Source organism: Candoia aspera, chromosome 1 (assembly GCF_035149785.1).
Source record: "Candoia aspera isolate rCanAsp1 chromosome 1, rCanAsp1.hap2, whole genome shotgun sequence".
Taxonomy (NCBI): domain Eukaryota; kingdom Metazoa; phylum Chordata; class Lepidosauria; order Squamata; family Boidae; genus Candoia; species Candoia aspera.
The window spans coordinates 104,925,534-104,946,908 of NC_086153.1; the positions used below are offsets into that span (position 1 = coordinate 104,925,534).

The 21,375-nt window shown below is 39.2% G+C and overlaps 1 protein-coding gene across 2 annotated transcripts; it reads left to right on the forward strand.

Moving 5' to 3' along the window:
- Nucleotides 1-301: 301 nt before the first annotated feature.
- On the forward strand, nucleotides 302-20,538 carry CD164 (CD164 molecule). Of its 2 annotated transcripts, XM_063311375.1 has the most exons (6): nucleotides 302-485; nucleotides 4,679-4,762; nucleotides 10,683-10,763; nucleotides 16,517-16,573; nucleotides 17,601-17,687; nucleotides 18,416-20,538. In XM_063311375.1, exons 1-6 carry the CDS (start codon nucleotides 374-376, stop codon nucleotides 18,577-18,579), a joined length of 585 nt encoding a protein of 194 aa, XP_063167445.1. In that variant the 5' UTR covers nucleotides 302-373; the 3' UTR covers nucleotides 18,580-20,538. The 2 variants fall into 2 exon arrangements, with proteins under 2 accessions (XP_063167445.1, XP_063167453.1); XM_063311383.1 differs by lacking the exon at nucleotides 10,683-10,763 and having other exon boundaries at nucleotides 306-485.
- Nucleotides 20,539-21,375: the final 837 nt, after the last annotated feature.

A 21,375-nucleotide genomic window follows, 5' to 3' on the forward strand; every position in this document is an offset into this window, starting at 1 on the left:
CCAGCCAGCATGTCGAAGTCCACACATTTGAAAAGCTGCCAAGATTGAGAAACACTGGGCTAGAGCGACCGTGCCGCTTCCCAACCTCGTCTCCTGGCGAGGCTTCAGTCACATGACTAGAACGTGCTCGTTCCGGTGTGGACTATCCTAACGCAGTAAAGCGGGAGGGAGTGGTCGAAACTATTTTATCCTAAAGGGGTAAGGGAGGCCACGCCCTTGCCTTCGCGTTCCGCCGCCCGTTCAACGGCCGTCTCACGTGATTGCAGGGTTGGTCGTCCGGGAAGTGAAATCGCGCGCGAGCTGAGGGTTGAACGGCTACTCGTGGAGGACGACGCTCTTCTGAATTTCTTGTTTTTTTCCACCGTTCGCTGACATGAGCTGCTGCAGCCGCCGCCGCCGCCTCTCGAGTACCCTGGCTTGGACGGTGCTCCTGGCGGTTCTCGCCTCTTGCCTCATTTCGCAGAGCAAAGCGGCTGTCGTGGAAGGTAAGGAGAGGGACCGGGTGGCGCGCTTGAAATGCTTGGGCTAACGGAGATGGCCCATCGACTTGGCAGGAGGGGACCTCGGATGCCGCGTCCTCAGGGAAAGGGTTTTGTCGCGAATCCCAAGAGGTGAAAAAGGAAAGGGAGGCGGCCTCTGTGGCTCTCCCTTTGGGGCCTTCGGGTGTGTTTTGAGTTGGGGAACCGGCTGCCAGAGTCGTGGCCGGAGGAAGGTGGGTGGCGTGAGGAGGATTGTGGGATCGCCGAAGGCGGACGATGTATCCCGGGAGGAAGAGTCTTCGCCGCCATCCCGCCGCGGCACTCTTAGCGGGATTGTCGGGCGTAAAGCGTTTCCTTTTGTCATTGTGCAAAAGCAGCAAAATTGAACATCAGGAAGCCGTTGAAGAGCAGAGATGGTCAAGCGACAGTCACAGTCGTTGCGCGTGGTGGACAAATAGGCTACGCGGCTGCTTTTCGTGTTATCGGGGAATTAATGGATGGCGGAGGGTTGGAAACGCCGATGTATTTGAGCCTTGCAAGGTGGAGGCATTTCATCATTCCGGACCTTCTGAGTCTCTTCAGCTCAACAACAACGTCGACTTTGGCAACGCGAGGCGGTGGGGGGGGGAGGGAAATTAGGGCCGGAAGCAGCGGAGCCACTTCGTTTTGCCCTGAAGCGGTCTTTCGGCTCTAGATGCAGGAGTGACCTAGCCGGAAGAGCGTGGGTTTTGCCCCTCGCTTTAGTCTGCTCTACGTATTTGTTCTCCTGCGGTAATGAGCTACAGTATGAAGTCCGTTTACCGGACGAGACTCAATCCAGAGGGGAAAAAAGCTGGAATTTGTAGTTGAACAGTTCTCCTCTTCTGCGAGAAAAGAGAAAATAGGGGGCAATGACATTTTTGATCTGCAACGTTTTCTGGATTATTTTCCCATGCCTTTCTTCCATCGTGCAGTTTCATCATTATTGGTAGGCATCTGTTATCAGCACAGGTGGCAGAAGAAAAGAAAATGGATCCATAATGGATCCAATTCTATTATGTAGAGCTTATCCAAGAAAGTCTTCTTCAAATCATTTGTCTGGTTTTGCTTTGCTTCTTCAGTGGTACAACTGATGGAGAGAAATAAAGCAGGGAAATGGGGAGACTGAGATCTTCCCTTCGCCCATACTTGCGAACATGAAATTGGCCATTATAATGGCTTTCATTGAGGTTGATCTAAATTATTTTTCCATGTTTATAATACTTCATTTCTTCAGCAATGTATAAGATAGATTACCTCTTAAAATGTATTAAAGATTATTGAAAATAATTTTCCATTACAGGATAAGTCCAGATTAATCTGAAGGACTTTAGGCAGGTGTTGTATTGTGTACATAACACTGTGAACTGATAAACTTACTGAGTTGAGAGCTGGAGGGGCAGGGCAAGATTTATTGTACCGGAGTTGCTGGCTTGTAGGACAAAGAGGAAGACTCACAGATAAATCAAATACTGAGTTAAAGGTTTTGGCAATGAAATAATATGGAAATGAAAGCGTGTCAGAATGTCAATACTTTATTAGTCATCCTGTTTTATGTAATGCTCTAAGTAATGAGAAACAAGTTTGTTTATTTGTCATATTTATCTACCGCCCATCTCGTATTATGACTCTGGGCAGTTTACAGACAATTAAAATTTCTACATATTACAGACTTAGAACTTTTATCTTGGGTATACATTGTAGAATTCTCACAATAAACATGTTGTTACCTTATTTCTTGTTTCCAGCACTTCGGAAATGATTGCGTCTTACAAAGATTATCCTTATTCTTTGTCTGTATTTGTAACAGTGAATTGTGTTATAAGAACATGACATTGTTTTTTTTGTTGTTGTCCAATGACAAAAGTAATCTGACAACCTGCAAACTAAAGGAATAGAAAGGCAATAAAATATGATTATTTTAATAAAAAATATTTAGGAAGATAAGGTCTTTACCTAGTGCTGAAATGATGCTTATGTAGGCATCAGTCAGGCCTCTCTGGGGAGGGCATTCCATAAAAGAGGAACTACCACAGAAAAGTCTTTCTCCCTTGTAGAGACTCACCTACCTCCTTTGTGGGGGGGCCTGGAAGAGGGCCTTTCTAGAAGATGCTGCGGTCTGGGTAGGTACATAGGGAAGATGCTCCGTCAGGCAAACTGGTCCTAAGCTGCTGAAGGCTTTAAAGGTCAAAGCCTGCACTTTGAATAGGGTTTGGAAATGGAGCAGTGGCCAGTATAGATGGCAAAGTACTGGAATAATCTGTTTGTATCAGCCAGTCCCAGTGAGCCATCTAGATACTCTATTTTAAACCAGTTGAAGTTTCCAGACTGTTTTTGGAGGGAGTCCCATGTACAACACATTGCAATAATCCAACCAGGAAGTTACCAGAACATGAATTATTGTTTTCAGGCTGTCTCTGTCTAGGTAAGGTCATAGTTGGTAAATCAGCTGAAGTGGATGAAAGGCACTCCATGCCACCAAGACCAAGTATCAGTTTATTGGCCCTTATCCAGTCCCTTATCTTGCCCAAGCACTGCTTCAGAATGACTACTGTCTCACCTGTGTCAGATGAAGAGGAGAGAGAGAAAGCTGGGTGTAATCTGAATATTGACGGCACCTCAGCCCACATCTGTGGGTGACCTCTCCCAGGAGTTTTATTTACATGTTAAAGTCCAGTCCAGTTACCATGTGGAAGAACAGTAATTCCCCCTTCTGGAAATGCCCAAATACAAGTGGAACCACTATAGAAAAGTGCCCCCATATCCCAACTCAGACAGACTGTTCAAGAAGATACCATGGTTGGTGGTATTGAAACCTACTGAGAAGTTCTAGAGGGTCACACTCCTATCTTTTTCCCTACAGAAGTCATCACACAGGGCAACAAAGAGGCTGGAACTACTCCATCTCTCATTGATGCATTTATGACCTCCTGGTCTAGCTAAACAGTCCTTCCCTACTAATTTAATAAGCCAAGAATGGTAAGGATTAAGTACACAGGTGGCAGACCAAACACATACAGGTACCTTGCTCATATTGAGCCTCAACAACTGAAACTCATCCAACAAAACAGGACAGGATGATACTCTCCACTTCTGGATTTATATTGGCTGCAGAGGCTAAATTGTGAATACAAGCAATTTACCTTCAAAGTGTCTTGTGAATTTCTCACAACATGCTACTGAGGGCACAGCAGCTTCTTTGGACCAGATTGCAACAGGCCCCTTGCTACTTAAAAATGCTCCATTGTGTGACGCTGAGAAGGCTCCCTTATTGCACCATGTAGACTTTTTAATGGGCTTTAAACTCTTATTGAATTGCATTTGGCATGAGTTTCCTCTGTGTGTTCTAGCTGATACTCTCCTCGCTTCATAGTCCTCAACTCAGATGTATAGCTGCTGCTCAGGCTCTGCTGGCAACAAGACAGTACTTAGGAGCAATTGTGTCAGCCACACAGGACAGCTCTATATTCCACAGAGCAACCAGGACTTTGACTGGTACACCAACTATACCAGCAGGAAATTCCCTCAGAGTCTTCTGGAATTGAGAAGAATCTGTTTGTCTCACTGGGCAGATCATCTTAATAGATACCTCACAGAGGGGAAAAGCTCTACTTGTGCCATAAATATAAATATGAAATTTCAATGTGATGGTTTAGGGATATTCTCATTAAACTTGAAATAATTGAGTTAAACATAAATTTAAATAAGTGTCGTTAGTGTATAGAGTTTAGTAATTAAAACCAGATCCATTTTTTAGAGGGAAAGGGGAAATCAGAGGGAAGAGCTTCAAGGCATATAGGCACATAAAGGTTGGCACAAAAGTAATGATAAATTAATACTTTCACCAAGAGTCAAGAATAGCTAACGAAAGGAGTAGTTGAAGAATAAATTCTGAATATGAATAGTTCACAGCATGTGATTCTTTGTCTACACCTCCCCCCATCCCTGTTTGGCCCAGATATTGACTTGCTGTGTTAACTTTCCATTTCAAAATGAAGAAAACTATTACAAGTATTTCTGAATTTTGGTTCACATATAAATTATCATGTTAAGTATCTAGTCATCAGTGATGAATCATAGCCTTTAAGTTTAATCTGTTTGTTGTCTTTTACATTTCTATTAACTGTTCTCTCTGTTGTTAACTGGCTTCTTTTTTAAAAAAAGCGCATTTTCTGTTTTAGTTGGCTGTGAAAGACATACGACCTGTAGTTCCTGCATTACTATTGAACCATCTCAACTGAATTGCACATGGCTTCAATGCAGTGGTAAACTGAATTACATTGAACTATAATACTTCTGATTTACTACATTTGTTGTTCTGAATTTATAGTTTTTTGCACTCATTATGACGATAAACATAGACAGTATTTCTTCAGAACCAAAATGCATGTAAAAAAGTCTGTCACTGCTGATATATGCAGCCTCATAGGCTGATTTTGATTGAGAAGAGAGCACAGCTCTGTATGTCATGTGTATTTTGCCCCTCAAGTTGTACATTGGAATTTAAGCTTGTTTATGAGACATGGAGATTTTTTCTAGGCAATCTAATAACTAAAAGACAGAAAGACAGATAAGCCCATCAAGCAGTTTCTTTTGAGGTAAACAACATTATAGAAAGCACTGAAAGGGGGAAAGAAATAGTAATAATAAAAATTAAGGTCAGGATTTTTTCATAAGAATTTTATTAAGTTTCAAGCAAAGATAAAAGCTATAGAAAAACAAAAACTACAAAGAAAAAAACTGAAGAAATATAGAAACACAAGAGATTTTTTTTCAAAATTAAAAAAGAGGTGACTTCTGATTTTAGCAGCAAGGATATACAAAAATTTCCATAATCAATCCCTTACTCTATATTAAACCAAAATCACATTATTTCTATAAATCATTCCATTGGCACATTATAAAAATCACTAAATACAGTTATTCCATCCTGTTATGTTAAAAGAGAAAAAAAAGAAAATTTTTTATAAACCACCTAATCAACTCCCCCGCAAGATAAGATTTATTTAATTATTTCCTTCCTACTACTATTCTATACATTTCTGTCTAATAAAAATCAAAGTAAATAATACAACATTTTTAATGATCTTAAATCATATTAAACCCAAAACCATCCAAGTAGACATTAATTTTTTATTATACCTTAATAATCTTAATCCAAATCGTTAAAGATAGATAAAACCAGCCAAACCCTAAAAGTAATCCAGATAAATATTCTTAAACCCTTATCCCACTTCAAAATAAACCAGAGCATTTACATATCCCCACAATGCACACAGAGCTTTTTTCTTTAAAAAAATTGAACAGCCCAACTGCCCCCCCTCAAAAACTCTGACTTCTCTTCAGGAGACCTCCCATACATAGTAACCCCTTCTTTTCCGTGGCGTTCCACCCGAAGATCAGGGTCACTTGTGGCTTGCAACTTGATCTCTCCCTTAAATTTCTCTAACTCAACTAGCTGATCTTCATCCAGCTTTTCAACAGAAATGCCGATCTCATTCTTAGAAGAGACATTTCTGTCACTGTTAAATTCCTCAGTTTCATCCACGACATCCCCAACCAGATGGCACATTTTAGACCTCATATTTTCTACAATATCCTGAATGCCTTGCATAAAAACTTGTAGGAATCAGAAAGAATCTGTTTAAAATCTTGGTGGAAGTCAGAGAAAGTCTCTTTAAAATCCTCCATGTTTCACGCAGTAGATTATGGCGCTACCTAGGAGCTTAACCAGCAAAAGTTGAAGATATTAAAGGATTCCGGAATGTGTTTACACAAGCAAAAGTGAGATATGCAGACAATTCTCCAGGGAAAGTAGAAGCAGAAAGCTGAAGGCTCAAACAGCTGATTCAGCATGTAGGAAAATGCTAATATCTTCAAATTTAGTACAAATATTATATTTGTATATTATATTATATTATATTAATTATATTTATATTAATTATATTTATATTATATTATATATTATATATTATATTATATATTATATTATATTATATTATATTATATTATATTATATTATATTATATTATATTATTATACAGGGAGACAATTATTTACTCTCAATCTTCCTTAATATTTGGAGGGAAAACGAAGTCCAAAACTTAAAAAGGATTTTTTTAAAAATCCCAAAAATAACGATAAGCACCAAGAAAGCCTGCTTCTCCTTGCTGTAGAAAGCCTCTCTTAGGGTATGCACACTTAATATAAATTGGGTGATTTAGAAATGGGGAGGCTGGTCTTAGTGTCCCTTTAAGGCTACAGCTTGGCTTGGAAAATGGTGACGTCCCAGCTTCCCGGCTAGCTCTTACCAGTTGAGTACAAATGCTGTTTGCAATCTTCTGGCTGCAAGCAGCTGTCTGGAGGACAGATGGGGTGATTCCAGGTGTTTTCCTTTCTCCAGAAAAACACTTCTGGGCTTCAGGAAAAACCTGCCTGAGGCTGAAAAAACTGCGTTGTCAGTTCTGCCCACTGAGCCTGTGGGCACAGCTGTTCAGTCCACCATGTCACCACTGGAGGTTCAAAAAATTAAGGTCAGGATTTTTGTTTTACTTTTTAAAAGAAAACTAAATCTAGGTTTAGCCAATATTATTCGCAAAATCACATATCTGTATTGCAGTCAAAGACCAGTACAAAATAAAACTCAATACTGTAGTCAAAATAGTTTACATTTGTGTAAAAAGAACAAATAGTAAAATTAACTAGGCAAATCAATCAACAGCTGCAATCAATCAGAATTTAACTACATTTAGAGTAACATTCATGAATATCTGAAAGTAGAAGTAAGTATAATGGATCAGAATGACCAGGAAATGTGCTTAAATGTGGTGTTATGTCAGCTTTACGAGGTAGACCAAACAGGAAACATGACCAGATGAGCTAATTCTACTTTATTGTAAGGCTACATTAACAGAATCTTGCAAGTCTGAAAGTACAATTGTTCCACTGTCTTCTTTACCCCTGAAAAATTAGGGAGGGTCTTTTGCCCCAACCACTATCTCGCAGACTATGCTGTCTCTTTGACCATTCCCTAGGCAGGGTCTCTGGGCCCAGTCTCCCAAGGCCATTCCCACATACTATTACAGGTTATCAACCCAGAGTATAAAATGGGCAATGTAATAAAATGTGCTTGAGAGTTTCAATAACCCCTTTGCCATGTTGGCTAAACCTTAGCCCAACTGGGATATTTTTGTATCTCTCTTTTAGGACTAGTAGGAAGGGCATCAAATCAAGCCAAGGAAAATGCTCTCCTATATTTAAGGGTTGTAATTTGATTTAGATAACTAGCAGGTCTAAGGAGGGTGAACAAGCTTGTTAAACGTATATCCTTGGGAAGAGATGCCAGATCTCTTCCTGTAGTTCTACTTTCTCATTTCTTTCCTTTTCTTTCATGACTACTTTTTCCCCAAATCCATTCTTGTTATTACTTAATAATGGTCTGTCCCACATTCAGAACCACTCATCACTGTGGTATCCTTCACTAATTCAGTCTCTCAACATAAACAACCACGTCAGTCATGCTTTTCAATTCATTTCTTTACTATGTGTATGCACAAATAAATTTTATTGATTTATTTATTTGAAACGTAAGTCAATCAACATTCTCATTCTTGGGTCTTCAAATAGCTCAGTCGTTTAAAGAAAAAATTATTGGTTTCTTCTGTCCATTCTTATTGTCATCTAAGAAAACAGTTTCTTCTCCCTGAATTGCATTTATTCAGAAGGTTACACATTTTCCCCAAAACTCATCCCTGATTCATTGCCACCATTCACTGATCCATTATTATGCAACTGTCATCCACCAATAATTCCTACTTTTCTATACTCCCAGAATAGAGATGATGCCAAATTCACTTTCATACACACGTAGAACCATCTCAGTGATATCAGTTAATACTTTCATATGCAGCCAGAACCAACTTGGTTATAACAAACTAATGCATACTAATTTACCATTTTCATGCACAGTTAGACCAAAATCTTCATTTCAATTACATGCATCCATTAACTCTACAAGATCAGATATTTTCATTCAAATCAGTTACATCCTTCCAGTTTTTCTTAGTTTTCCAAACACAAGTATCTATTTTTTGTCCTCTCATTTCATTTATTAATTCATGTCACACAAACCAACTAAAGCTCTCCAAAACATCTTAAGTAAACCAAAAGACTTAGTAGTTCAAGAAGAAAAAAACAGGAGTCATCTACAACGTACAGTGTAAGGACTGTAACAGCCACTATGTAGGATAGACAGGCAGAAGACTAGCAGAGTGTGTCCATGAACACCAACTAGCAGTCAGAAGACATGATGAAAGCTCCTTAATCTCACAACACATGGACAGACTCAACCAAAGTTTCAACTGTGAAACAGAGCATCCTCGACCAAGCCAAATCCAAAAATGCTAGGGAATTCCTTGAAGCTTGGCATTCAGACAAATCAGCCATCAATAGACACATAGAAATAAACCATATTCACACACCATTCAAAAGAGACAACAAAAAGCTAAGAGGCTTTTAACCAGAACACATCCCCTCCAGCAGCCAACACCCAGTTAAACAGGGATTAACACCAGACAATCAAGCAGAAAACAGTACCCTAATCAAGGAACTACCAAGGAGAAAACCACACTCCCACCAACCCTGGCAGAGCAAGCTGCTGTATATAAACAGGGAGCAAACCCCACACCCACTCGCACTGATGATGTTACCTAGTTGGGTACTGAAACGTCTGCAAGCAAACAAGCTCAGAGAGCACCAAGGGCTCTACAGTTCAACCCTGAGCTACAGATATTCTCTTCTATTGGAGTCCATGATAATTGTCTTTCACTGCCTAACATTGCTTTGGTCAAAGGAGGCCTTCACATAACACTGGGTTATCAACCTCATACCTGTTCACATGCAGCATTCCCTGCTAACAGTAAGGACACAGTACAAGTGAGTTTTGGCATATTTTGCTTAATATGCTACATGCACAACTAGAGTCCAGTTTTGTCCCAGCATGCTCACAGGACTCTCTGCCAGCCAAGTTCTCTTTTAAAAGGCTACCTTGTGAGCCAATACACTGTTGCCCTCAACCTACCACCTAAGAGGTTTGTGCAGCATACTGACACATCAAAAACATGTTTGCTAAAGTGACAAAATAGCAAGGTATTGATAAATTGCAACCTGAGGAAAGCATAGAAAGAGATTGCATTGAAAAGGGCCTAGCAAGAAAGTAGCATTGGAGCAATGAAATGTTGGAACAAAAGGTACTAAACACTACCAACAAGGAAACATTAGAATTGTTATACTTTCTGACTATAGTCTGACAATGTTTAAGAATCCTTTTGTCGTTGTTGTTGTGTCTTCTATTATTTCTACAACATACAACATGATAAAATTAAAGGTGAAAAAAATAGCTAAGAAATGGGTGGAGATTTTCTTTTACATACTGAGCCAATTCTTTGATGGTAGGTTTCTAGATGTTCTTTAGCATATGCAGGTTTTCCTACGTGTATTTTTAGGTAGGGGTAATGCTGTTATATTGGAACAATATATTGTTAGATTGCAGGTCAGAATAAATCTTTTTGGATGGAGCTTTTTAGTTTTTCAGTAGTGTGAAGATGAATGTTGTTAGTTTTCTTGCAAACACTCCCCCAATCTGTTTTTTATATAACTCTTGTCTTTTAAATGTAACCTATATGAAACCAATTAATAATAATGGTGAAAAAGAAATCAAAATGCCACAAGTAAAGCTGAATACATAATATTGTGTATAGTGAAACTTTGCTTTAACCGGCCTCTTTTTAGTGGACTCCAGATGCAGTGGATGAAATGCTTGATTCCAGATCCACCCCTCTCTAAATAGTGGACAAGTCCATTGAGTATGAAAACATCTGAGTGAGGCTATTAAATTTAATTTTAATTAATTTGAGCTCATTTATAGCATGTAAATGCAGCATAATGTAAATAATGTCATGTATATTGTATCATTTTTGGTTTTATGCAATTTGACAAACTGCTGCAATGATGTAATTTGCAATTTAACAGACAATGTGGAGTAACAGATCCTCCCTCCCTGAAATGTTTTATTAAATCAAAATTTCACTATATTTTTTTAAGGACAGTGTAAAGAAGTGTTTATAATAGGAATTGTAGCCAAATGCTTTAAAGTTTCATTCATAAACTGATTTTTTTTCCTACAAGGAGTTAAGTCTCATTGCGCAAATTACACAGTGACGCATCCTGATTGTACTGCTATTCTTCCTGAAAATGGGACGTGTTCAGGTGAGTATTTTATTTTATTTATTTTTTATTTTTTTTTATTACTTGGTTTTCAAATTTTATCACCGCCCATCTCCCCTGAACAAAGGGACCGTGGGCAGTATTTCTGGATATATGATGTTAAAGTGTTAAAGAAAGTAATTATTTAAGGGCCAAGCAACCTGAAAACAAAGCTCAGTATGGCAAACAAAACATGAAGCATATTGATTATGTTTAGTCAGCACATAATCTTTTATTACAGCTCCCAGATTACAATTGAAGATTATTCCTGTTTCTTTAAATTCCCCATTACAAAAGAAGAGAACATGCTGCTGAACCTTGTATTCTGCTGCTTCTGTATCCATCCTTCTTCCCTATTGTTATGGAAAAAAATTTCTATTGAGAACCCACAACAGACAAAAGGTCTCTTGAAACAGTAGGATGACCTCTGCAGTGTCTTCAAAATATGATGCAATTTGGATCTTTCTCTTGTGATCTGACAACCTTTTCCTCTGTTTCAACAGCTTGTTAAAAGTTAGTAAGCTTGCATTTCCACATTCGCTGTAGGGTAGACTTCCTGCTCTGTGGCAAGAATGAAAATGTAAATTGTTGGCTTTATTTTGGAAACAAAAGTAAATAGAACAATAATATTTAGCAGGCTGATAAACTCTTTTAGGTTTATTTCTAAAGCTTGTACGTTATTTAGGCTTTTCCATGGGTCCACAAGGTGAGTGATTCTGTATTCTTCATTGTACAATAAGAATATGTTGGCACATTGTTCCAAACCTAAATGAGTGAACTGCACCATGAAATGCCACAAGTAACTTATGGGAACTCTGAGATCTATCACACAATATCTTCAGAGAGAAACATACTCTGACCTCATTGGCTTCTAGGAGCCTTGCCCATACATTGCAGTTTGCCCATTCCATAGGATATTTCTGAGGTTTGGATAACAGAACACTGACAACCAATTCAGAACCCTTCCATTGACAAAGGTGGTGGTGACTGTCATAGCCCACTGTCATAGCCCACTTCAGATGGCCCATGTACCCCTATGTAGACCTTCTGATCGGATCTCAATCAACTCAGCAGAAGGAGCATCAATCACTGTGCAGACCCTCAAGGAACTAGGATTTCTGATTAGCAAAGACAAGAGCTAATTTTAACCAGCACACAGCCTATAGCACTTTAATGATATTCTAAACACTGAAAAAAGCCTGATCTCCCTATCAAAAGAAAGTGAGTAGACCAGGGTTTCTCAATCAGGATTCCATGGAACCCTAGGCTTCCAAGAGAGGTCACTAGGGGTTTCCCTGGAAGATCATGATTTATTTAAAAAATTATTTCAAATTCCGGCAACTTCACATTAAAGACAAAAGTTTTATTCTTTATTTTTAGTTTAAGAACACTGTTAATGCATTTAGTTGTTTGTTTGTTTGTTTTCTATCCTGCCTTTATAATCTTTATAAATAACTCAAGGCAGCAAACATACTTAATACTCCTTCCTCCTCCTATTTTCCCCACAACAGCAACCCTGTGAAGTGAGTTGGGCTGAGAGAAAGTGACTGGCCCAAGGTCACTCAGCCAGCTTTCATGCCTAAGGTGGGACTAGAACTCACAGACTCCTGGTTTCTAGCCTGTTGCCTTAACCACTAGACCAAACTGGCCTCCAAAGATTAAAAAAAAATAAAAATTCCCTTCTCACCCATATGGGTGGGATGTGTCTTCCTTAACCTTGGGTCCTCTACCAGAGGCCTGGGAGTTTGAGGTAGTTGTTCCTAGCACTGCACTCTTCTGGACAGAGAGCTCTGATGTTGTTCCTGGGATCTGTTGGATCCACAGCCCCAAGTGCCCCTACCACCACTGGGACCACTTTGGCCTTCACTTTCCACATCCTCTCTAGTTCCTCCTTCAGGCCCTGGTACTTCTTCAACTTCTCATACTCCTTCTTCCTGATGTTGCTGTCACTTGGCACCGCTACATCTATCACCACCGCTGTCTTCTGGTCCTTGTCTATTACCAGGATGTCTGGTTGATTGACCAGTACCTGTCTGTCTGTCTGGATCTGGAAGTCCCACAGGATCTTAGCCCTGTCATTCTCCACAACCTTCTGTGGAATCTCCCATCTGGACTTGGGAAGGTCTAGCCCATATACTGTGCAGATGTTCCTGTACACAATGCCAGCTACTTGGTTGTGTTGTTCAGTGTGTGCTGTTCCTGCCTGCATCTCACACCCTTCCACTATGTGTTGGACTGTCTCTGAGGCCTCTCTACACAGCCTGCACCTTGGGTCCTGTCTAGTGTGGTAGACACCTGCTTCTATGGATCTGGTGCTTAGTGCCTGTTCTTGTGCTGCTATGATCAGTTCCTCAGTGCTGTCTTTTAGTCCAGCCCTTTCCAGCCACTGGTAGGATTTCCCAATGTCAGCCAACTCAGCTATCTGTTGATGGTACGTCCCATGCAGGGTCTTGCCTTGCCATGGCACTTCCTCTGCTTGATCTTCCTTCCATGTCTGCTTCTACCTCAGACATTCTCTCAACAGCTCATCTTTAGGTGCCATCTTACTGATGTACTCCCGGATGCTCTGGGTCTCATCCAGGACAGTGGCTTGGACACTCAACAGACCCTGCCCTCCCTCTTTCTGCCTGGTATACAGTCTCTGGGTGTTGGACTTGAGGTGGAAGCCTCCGTACATTGTGTGGAGCTTCCGGGTCTTCACATCAGCAGCCTCCATGTCCTCCTTTGGCCAGCTCATTATACTGGCAGGGTATCCGATGACTGGCAGAGCATACGTGTTGATGGTGTGGATATTGTTCTTCCCATTCAGCTGGCTCTTTAGGATCTGTCTTATCCTTTGGTGGTACTTGGATGTTGCTATCTTCCTTGCCTCCACTTTGTGGTTTCTGTGGGATACCAAGGTACTTGTAGCTGGTCTGTATGTCTGCTATGTGGCCTGCTGGTAGTTCCACCCCATCAGTCTTAACTACCTTGCCTCTCTTTACTACCATCCGGCCACACTTCTTGAGTCCAAATGACATCCCAATGTCCTCACTGTAGATCTGTGTCAGGTGGATCAGTGAGTCGATGTCTCGTTCACTCTTAGCATACAGCTTGATGTCATCCATGTAGAGGAGGTGGCTGATGGCAGTTCCACTCTTGAACTTGTATCCATATCCAGTTCTTGTGATAATCTGGCTGAGGAGGTTCAAGACCATGCAGAACAGCAGTAGGGACAGTGCATCGCCTTGCTATATGCCGCACTTGATGGTCACTTGTGCAAGCTGCTTTGAGTTGACTTCCAGTGTTGTCTTCCACAGTCCCATTGAGTTCTTGAGGAAGGTCCTGAGTGTCCTGTTAACTTTGTATAGTGCAAGGTCACTGAGCCCGTAACAACACTCCTGTTAACTTTTGCATAGTGCAAGGTCATCCAGCCAGCTTTCATGCCTAAGGCAGGACTAGAACTCACAGACTCCTGGTTTCTAGTCTGTTGCCTTAACAACTAGGCCAAACTGGCCTCTAAAGATGTGTGTGTGTGTGTGTGTGTGTGTTTTATATCCTACCTTTATTATTTTTATAAATAACTCAAGGTGGCGAACATACCAAATACTCCTTCCTCCTCCGCTTTTCTCCACAACAACCCTGTGAGGTGAGTTGGGCTGAGAGAGAGTGACTGGCCCAAAGTCACCCAGCCGGTTTTCATGCCTAAGGCGGGACTGGAACTCACAGTCTCCTGGATTCTAGTCCACTGCCTTAACCACTAGACCAGGCCTACACGTGAAACGAATATAATTTTGTGACTTCTGGCCTATATTTGAGCCTGAATGTGCAGGGGTTCCCCGAGGCCTGAAAAATATTTGAAGGGTTCCTCCAAGGTCCAAAGGTTGAGAAAGGCTGGGATAGACTGTTCAGTAGCTAGTCAGGTGTTCAGACCAGACACCTGGACCTAATGACCCTTTCCAGCCTGCCGGGCAGATGATTGCCTGTATAGGTTCAGTGTCATATGCAAGATTTCAGTCCTGCCCCTTCAGTGGATACTTTTCCTTGAATCTTAATAGCTTAAAGGTCCTGGAGAAGCTTAGCAATCACAGTGGAGCTTCAAATCCCAGGAAGTCTGAATGGGAAAAGAAGCCCAAGACAGCATAAATGTCCTGGAACTATCTGGAGCACAATTAACTATGATCAAGTATATTGATAAAAGGCCTCTAGATCTTCTTTTGAACAAGTAGTGTGACCAACAAAGCCAGTATAAGAAGGGAAGATGGCAGCAGCTCAAGGCAGCTGATGAAGCAGCAAAACCTCCTAGGCTGGGCTGGCCAAAACATGCCATCTCTTATGGTGGACCATGCCCAGGGAATACACAACATGGGGGTGGACTGGCTCAGCCATGAATGCCTTCCCCCCCCCCTTTTTTTTTGGGTGTCTTCAAGTCAGTTTTTGACTCTTGGTGATTGCCTGGACAAGTCCCTGCAGTCGTCTTGGCAAACAGAAGTGGTTTGTCATTGCCTCCTTACGACTGAGAGAGTGACCAGTCCAAGGTCACCCAGCTGGCTTTCATGCCTAAGGCAGGACTAGAACTCACGGTCTCCTGGTTTCTAGCCCAGTACCTTAACCACTACGCCAAACTGGCTCTCACATGAATGCCTAGATCCTGGTAAATGGAGACTCAGTCCCAGGCTGTTAGAACAAATTGTGTCAGTCTTTGGGAATCCAGTGGTAGCTGACCTAGAAACAACCTGCCACCAATCACAAGGTCAGGTGAATAATATTGTGCTTCCCAGGCCAGGTAGCAGAGGCAACAGTGCCCTCACCAGCATCTGACTCCAAATCCTGTTATGTTTCCTCTATTCCCTCTAATCCTAAGGGTCCTGAAACAAGCGCAGGATCAGAAAGCATTTAGCTGATTCTGATATCATCCGATTGGCCCTGAAACCCTTGGTATTCAGACTGGGTCAACCCATATTCTGCCTATAGAGCCTTACACCATCACCGGACCTACTTTTGCACAGAGGGTTCACCTACTTGGATTCCAACTGGTTACAACTACATACTCAGAGACTGAGCAGGATATCTCATCGGCTTAGGATAAAATAACAAAACCATACAGACCACCCTAGCCTCCCAGAAAACCTCCAGCACTTGCATATACAAACTCATTTGCTCAGCCTTCTGCAAATCAGCCAAAAAGACATCAGCCTCCACTCCCAGGTCCTGGCCTTCCTCCAGAAGAAACTGAGTGAGGGACTACAACAAAGCACCATCCATAAATAAGTCCTTCCTCCCATGAAAAAAGCAAGCAGCTGCAGCCATATCACTTATCACATCTCTGTTGAGTTCCACTGTCTATCCCTGCCAGCTCTAACCTTTAGATTGCAAGATGGAAGTGAGCAGCAGCAAGTAACAAAGAAATGCCTAGTAGAATAACCGCTGCAGTTATTAACTTTGCATGATACTTCTTTTCAAAATGTCAGGCTAAACATTTTATTACCCTGCAGAGTAATGATGCCTTGTCATATCCTATTTATTTTGTTTAAAAAATCTTTCAAAATGTCAAATGCGATGGGGAGCCAAGTGGACTCGGCAAGTATCTGAAGGCAGGTTGCTGCCTCAGGTACTGTATTATTTATCCCCAAGTTACAATTATTTTTGGCTCAGCCAAAGATTTGTTTGCTTGTAAGAATTCCCAGCCGAGATATTGCTACTCTTAAGTCTGTCTGGTTTTCTTAAAAATCAATTTTATGCTTCATAGTTGTTTTTGTTTTTGTTGTTGTTTTTAGATTTGCCTCTCAGTAGTACCACAGCTAATATATCTACTACAGTCACCACCCCTGCAGGTAAAAAAAATCTGTATTGATTCAGATGTATAGTCTTAGCTTAATGCTATCCAACAGTTTAATCTGTACTAAGATACATTTTTGAAGAGAGATGTAAGTTTTTGTCATAAATGCTTATGTAATTCTTGTGCTCTAGAGTAATTACACTCAGTTATGTAAGTAATTTGGTTGATAAACCTGTAAATTAAGCAAAATATGCTTTGAGAGTATATGCTAGTAGAGTTCAGGTAATGGTAAAAAAAAAAAAGTGAATGCATAGCAGTTCATAAATTGGTGTGTCGTAGCATTTCTTCTACACACAAAGTTCAGTTTCTGTATTTCCATTCTCTTTTAATGAGTAATTTCTTGTATATCTGATGGCATTTCTAGATGTGCCTGCATTTACAATATTGTTACGTGACTACTCTTAAAAATTCTCCTTAGTTGAAACTACATGGTGATAATATTGTACATAGGAGTTTCAGCCCACTTAATTTGCACAGCTACAAAGAGAACTAGTTGTGCTGAAGTACACAACAGTTATGAGAGTAACTCGTGAGGTGATACCCTTCTTCTTGATCAAGAAAATGCAGAAAGGCATAGCAAGAAAAAGAGGGATATTTTCTTCTCCAAAGTCCCCACCCCCTAAATATGCAATAATGGTTGCACAGGCTATATGCCCCTTTTCCTGATCTCCTTCCTCTGCTGGTTCTAATAACACTATAAGGGTCTTGTTTTACACCCTTGTTCTTGGCAATCTCCAATTGAAGGTAATGTCAGAATTTTTCTGGGTTTCCATTTAAGATATTGCCCCCTTTTATATTTGATTCTTGATTTGTGTTCTGTATATTATTTATTATATTTTTTAATAATTTCCTTGGGCCTTCAAAATATAGGGAAGGAGCAGATAACATTTGCAGTCTTCTGTTCAGTGATCTGAACCCACAAGTAGGATTCTGTAACTATGTTGTGTAATTGTACACTCAGGTTTCAAGGTAAATAAAGCAAGGTAAATAAAGTGATATAAACTGGGTTTTCTCTAAAACAGGTACAATTAAAACAACTTCATCTACAGAAAAACCTGTTCTGAATACTACAATAATCACCAGTACTACTGTTATTACTGCTAAAACAGGTAAAATTAATTTAACAGATATTCATACTGAACTGTGTTTTCTAGAAGAAAGTTACCTGTAAGATAGTTTTTGTCATGTGAATGAATAAAGAAAAGCAAAAGGCAGCTGATGTGTGGATTACACAAAACAGTACATTTGATTTTTTAATGTCTGCTTTCAAACTTTGGAAAATAAGAGTCAAATTGGGTAGTGATGTTTCCTTCCAGGGCTGTATAACATAGGGGAGCATGTACAAAATATCTCTCTTTGAATCGTAAAGCATCAGTGTCTTTTTTCAGACATGTGCAGCTGCTTCATAAGGTTTTGTGGGTTTTTTTGTGAAGCACAGTAGCTGTGCTTAGCTTTAATGATTCCAAGAAAGGTACTTTGTATGCACACTGCAAAAAGCGAAAGAAATCAGCAACTACTTTCCAGATCATGTGATACTTCTCTGAAAGCTTGCAAGAGCATTAAATCCCCCAAGATTTGCATTTAATTAAAAAATACTTCATTTTGTAACTGTTGACCCCATAGCATCCTCACACAGGATGTTACTAATCTGAACAGATTTAGGCAGCTATTGATCTGGCCGTGTTGTAGCCTCCAGTCTAGAAAAGGATTAATTTGTAACTTTCCTTCTGTTGAAGAGTATCTCCAATTTCTGTTTCATAGAGATGGAATTGTAGGACTGATTTTTAGATGATAGAAAATATAAGTCACTAATAATTATAATCCTCTTATTTGACAGATACACCATCTTCAACACCAACTGCCAAACCATCACATCACAAAGCAAGTTTTGATGCTGCCAGTTTCATTGGTGGTATTGTCCTTGTACTGGGTCTGCAAGCAGTAATCTTCTTTCTGTATAAATTTTGCAAATCCAAAGATCAAAACTATCATACTCTCTAGGAAATGTTGCATTTTAAGTGGACTTAGAATAGCTCAATATTTATGGTTAACTACACCAAAAGATGCTTATTCTTTATGGAATACAGCAATTCAAGATACTATTTTTCAAGACTTAAAATAGTTCAGCAACATGCTTAGAAGAAGGTTATGTGAATCATGTCTTGCTCAACAGAAATACTTGCAATATTCTGCATGAACTCTTATTTGCTGTTTTAAATTTCTTTAATAGCTGCTACTATAGAATCTATTCTTTTATTTGATATGCCAAATGTAGCTGTTGTTAATTGTATTTAGTGGCAGCAATGTTTTTAATAGATACTTTTTTGGTTACAGTGATTTAATTAGTTTTAGATAAAATATCTCCCATGCATCATTATTAAAAACAGATTACTGTTAACTTGATATAAAATATTATCTGTGTGAAAGCTATGGCTTTTTATCTTGTTCAGCTTGGAAATTGGGAGACATTTGTAGAATGTTATCTTTTTTCTTAAGAAATATGAATGCCCATATTTTTCCATATTATACAATGTTAGAAGGATGATTGTTTTCTAATTGAAGTGTAAGCATCCATAGGAAGAATGTTGATCAAAAGATACAAATTGCTTGATGCATAAGGAAGAAGGACCAGTGCCTTAATTAGTAGACTGCAAATTGAAGCATTGTGCCATCTTATTTTTTGAGGCTCAGTGAAGAATGCAATTCCATCTGCAGCAAGTTTTCTCCAGTAGACATATGAACCTCAGCATTATATGCTAACATCACTGCTTTCATATATGTTAATATAAGTATTAGATTTAGATTTTTGTGGAATTGAGGAATTAGATCCACTGAGGAAAAAAGATTGAGTAAGCTACATATGATGAATTTATCCAACTGATTTTGGTGGGTCTATTAAATATGGCAAAGTACGGATTCAATCTACTGTATCCAGACTTTGTTTACTGTTTCTAAAGCCATTTGTCTGTAGCCTTCAAATTACCTGCCTTAGAAAATGCTATGCTTTTCATATGAGGATAGTAATTTTAGCAAACAGTTTGTGCTTACCACATTACGGATATTTTAAAGGTACTGTAGTCCTGCATGGATTTGGGAATATTTTATCCCCACATAGCAATATTCTACCTGTAGGTTTCATAACACGATAACAATTGTGATGGAAACGAAGTCAATTGAACACTTGAACTAAGTTATCTTAGTTTTGATCATTCTCTTAATAGTTTGCTAGTGTTTGTCTTGCAAGTCATGTGATAAATACAGCTGAAATAATCAAACCTCAATTTATAGGCTTAAGTGCTGCTACTGGATGAGCTCCAGTGAAAGAGGAAGTACAGTGCTAGGTATTATGCTGGTGACAAAATTGACAAAAATTATTGTAAAAATGTTAATATCATTCTAATTTCCCTAAACCTTCTAGCTTCAGTAATGTTTACTTCAATAATATTAGCTAGAAAGTCTATTCATAATATATATATCTAGTGGAGAGTACTGTTAACTTTAAAGAATTTTCAGATATCTGCACTCTTAAAAGACAATAGCTCAGGTGAATAAAACAGTGAACTGACCACTCCATTCTTAGCAGATATATCTGAAATGGGTGGTATTTGTTTAATGGCCTTATGGTAGTCATTTAATCCAGTTTCCCATGTCTTCATAAATTTAGGCTAAGAAGCTGAAAAGATTGTAAAATTTAAATATACATTAATGCATTTCTAAAGAGTGATAATTGTTTAAAACTCTCAACATTTGATAAACCTGTTTTTCATAGACTTTAAAAAGCTGTTTACGTTTTGCTTCCTTGCTTATTCTTGAATGGCTGTTAATATTTATCTTGTAAATTTATAGAAAAAAGTTTCAAAACTGACAGTGCTGTATGCACTTCCAACATTGAAATGTGAGCTGATTTTGTTACTGAGCCAAGAATAACTGTTGAAAACATTAAAATTATGTATTCCTAAACATAGTGAACCCTCTTTCAAGTGCCTTAAATTTTCTTAATGTTGGCCTCATGTCTGTTGAAAGTAATACAAGGAAAGAAACTTTAATCAATATATCTACCCCTTAGTGTCAGCAATTGCTCTTTTCCAAGGACTTCAGAAAATTCAGGTGTAGTGCTACCTTTTGAAAAATCTGTATTTTCTATCTGGGTAGCATAAAGCTATATTTTTAGTTTCTAGGGCATTTCTTACAATTTCATGCAGTAGCAATAGATTTGATTTTCTAAACCAACTTTATCTGTAATCTACCAAACTCTGGCAGACCCTTTAAGTGGCTTTCCTGTTATTCACATACTTAAATTGTTTACCATATAGATGTAGATAGATGAAACTTTGTTTATTAGTAAAAATAGATTAGTAAAAATAGATTTTTACCTTTCTTTGCTAGCTGCTTGAAATTTAGCATAAGAGTTTCTTGGTTGTTTTTTAAGAAATTGCCTGTGTGGAATAACTGATCACGTGGACCTTAATTCTTAAGACAGTAAATTGTGACTTTCATTCTTTATCTGAATTGTTCTTAAAACTTTCATATGCAAATGTACTGCATAGGGAATGTTATGTTGTAGACATTACTTATTGCATATGTGGTGTTGTCATTGGAAGAAATGCAAATTATTTACAGTCATAATACCAAAAAATAAAATCACTTATTAAAATGCCTTTTCTGTCCAAGTAAGTTACTTAGAGCTGGACTGCATAAACAACCTAACAAAACTTTACACTGTAAGAACGCTACACATTTTTGAAAGGCACCAGTTCTTCAGGGGACCCAAGAGATCATTTGTTTAAGAAATATTTA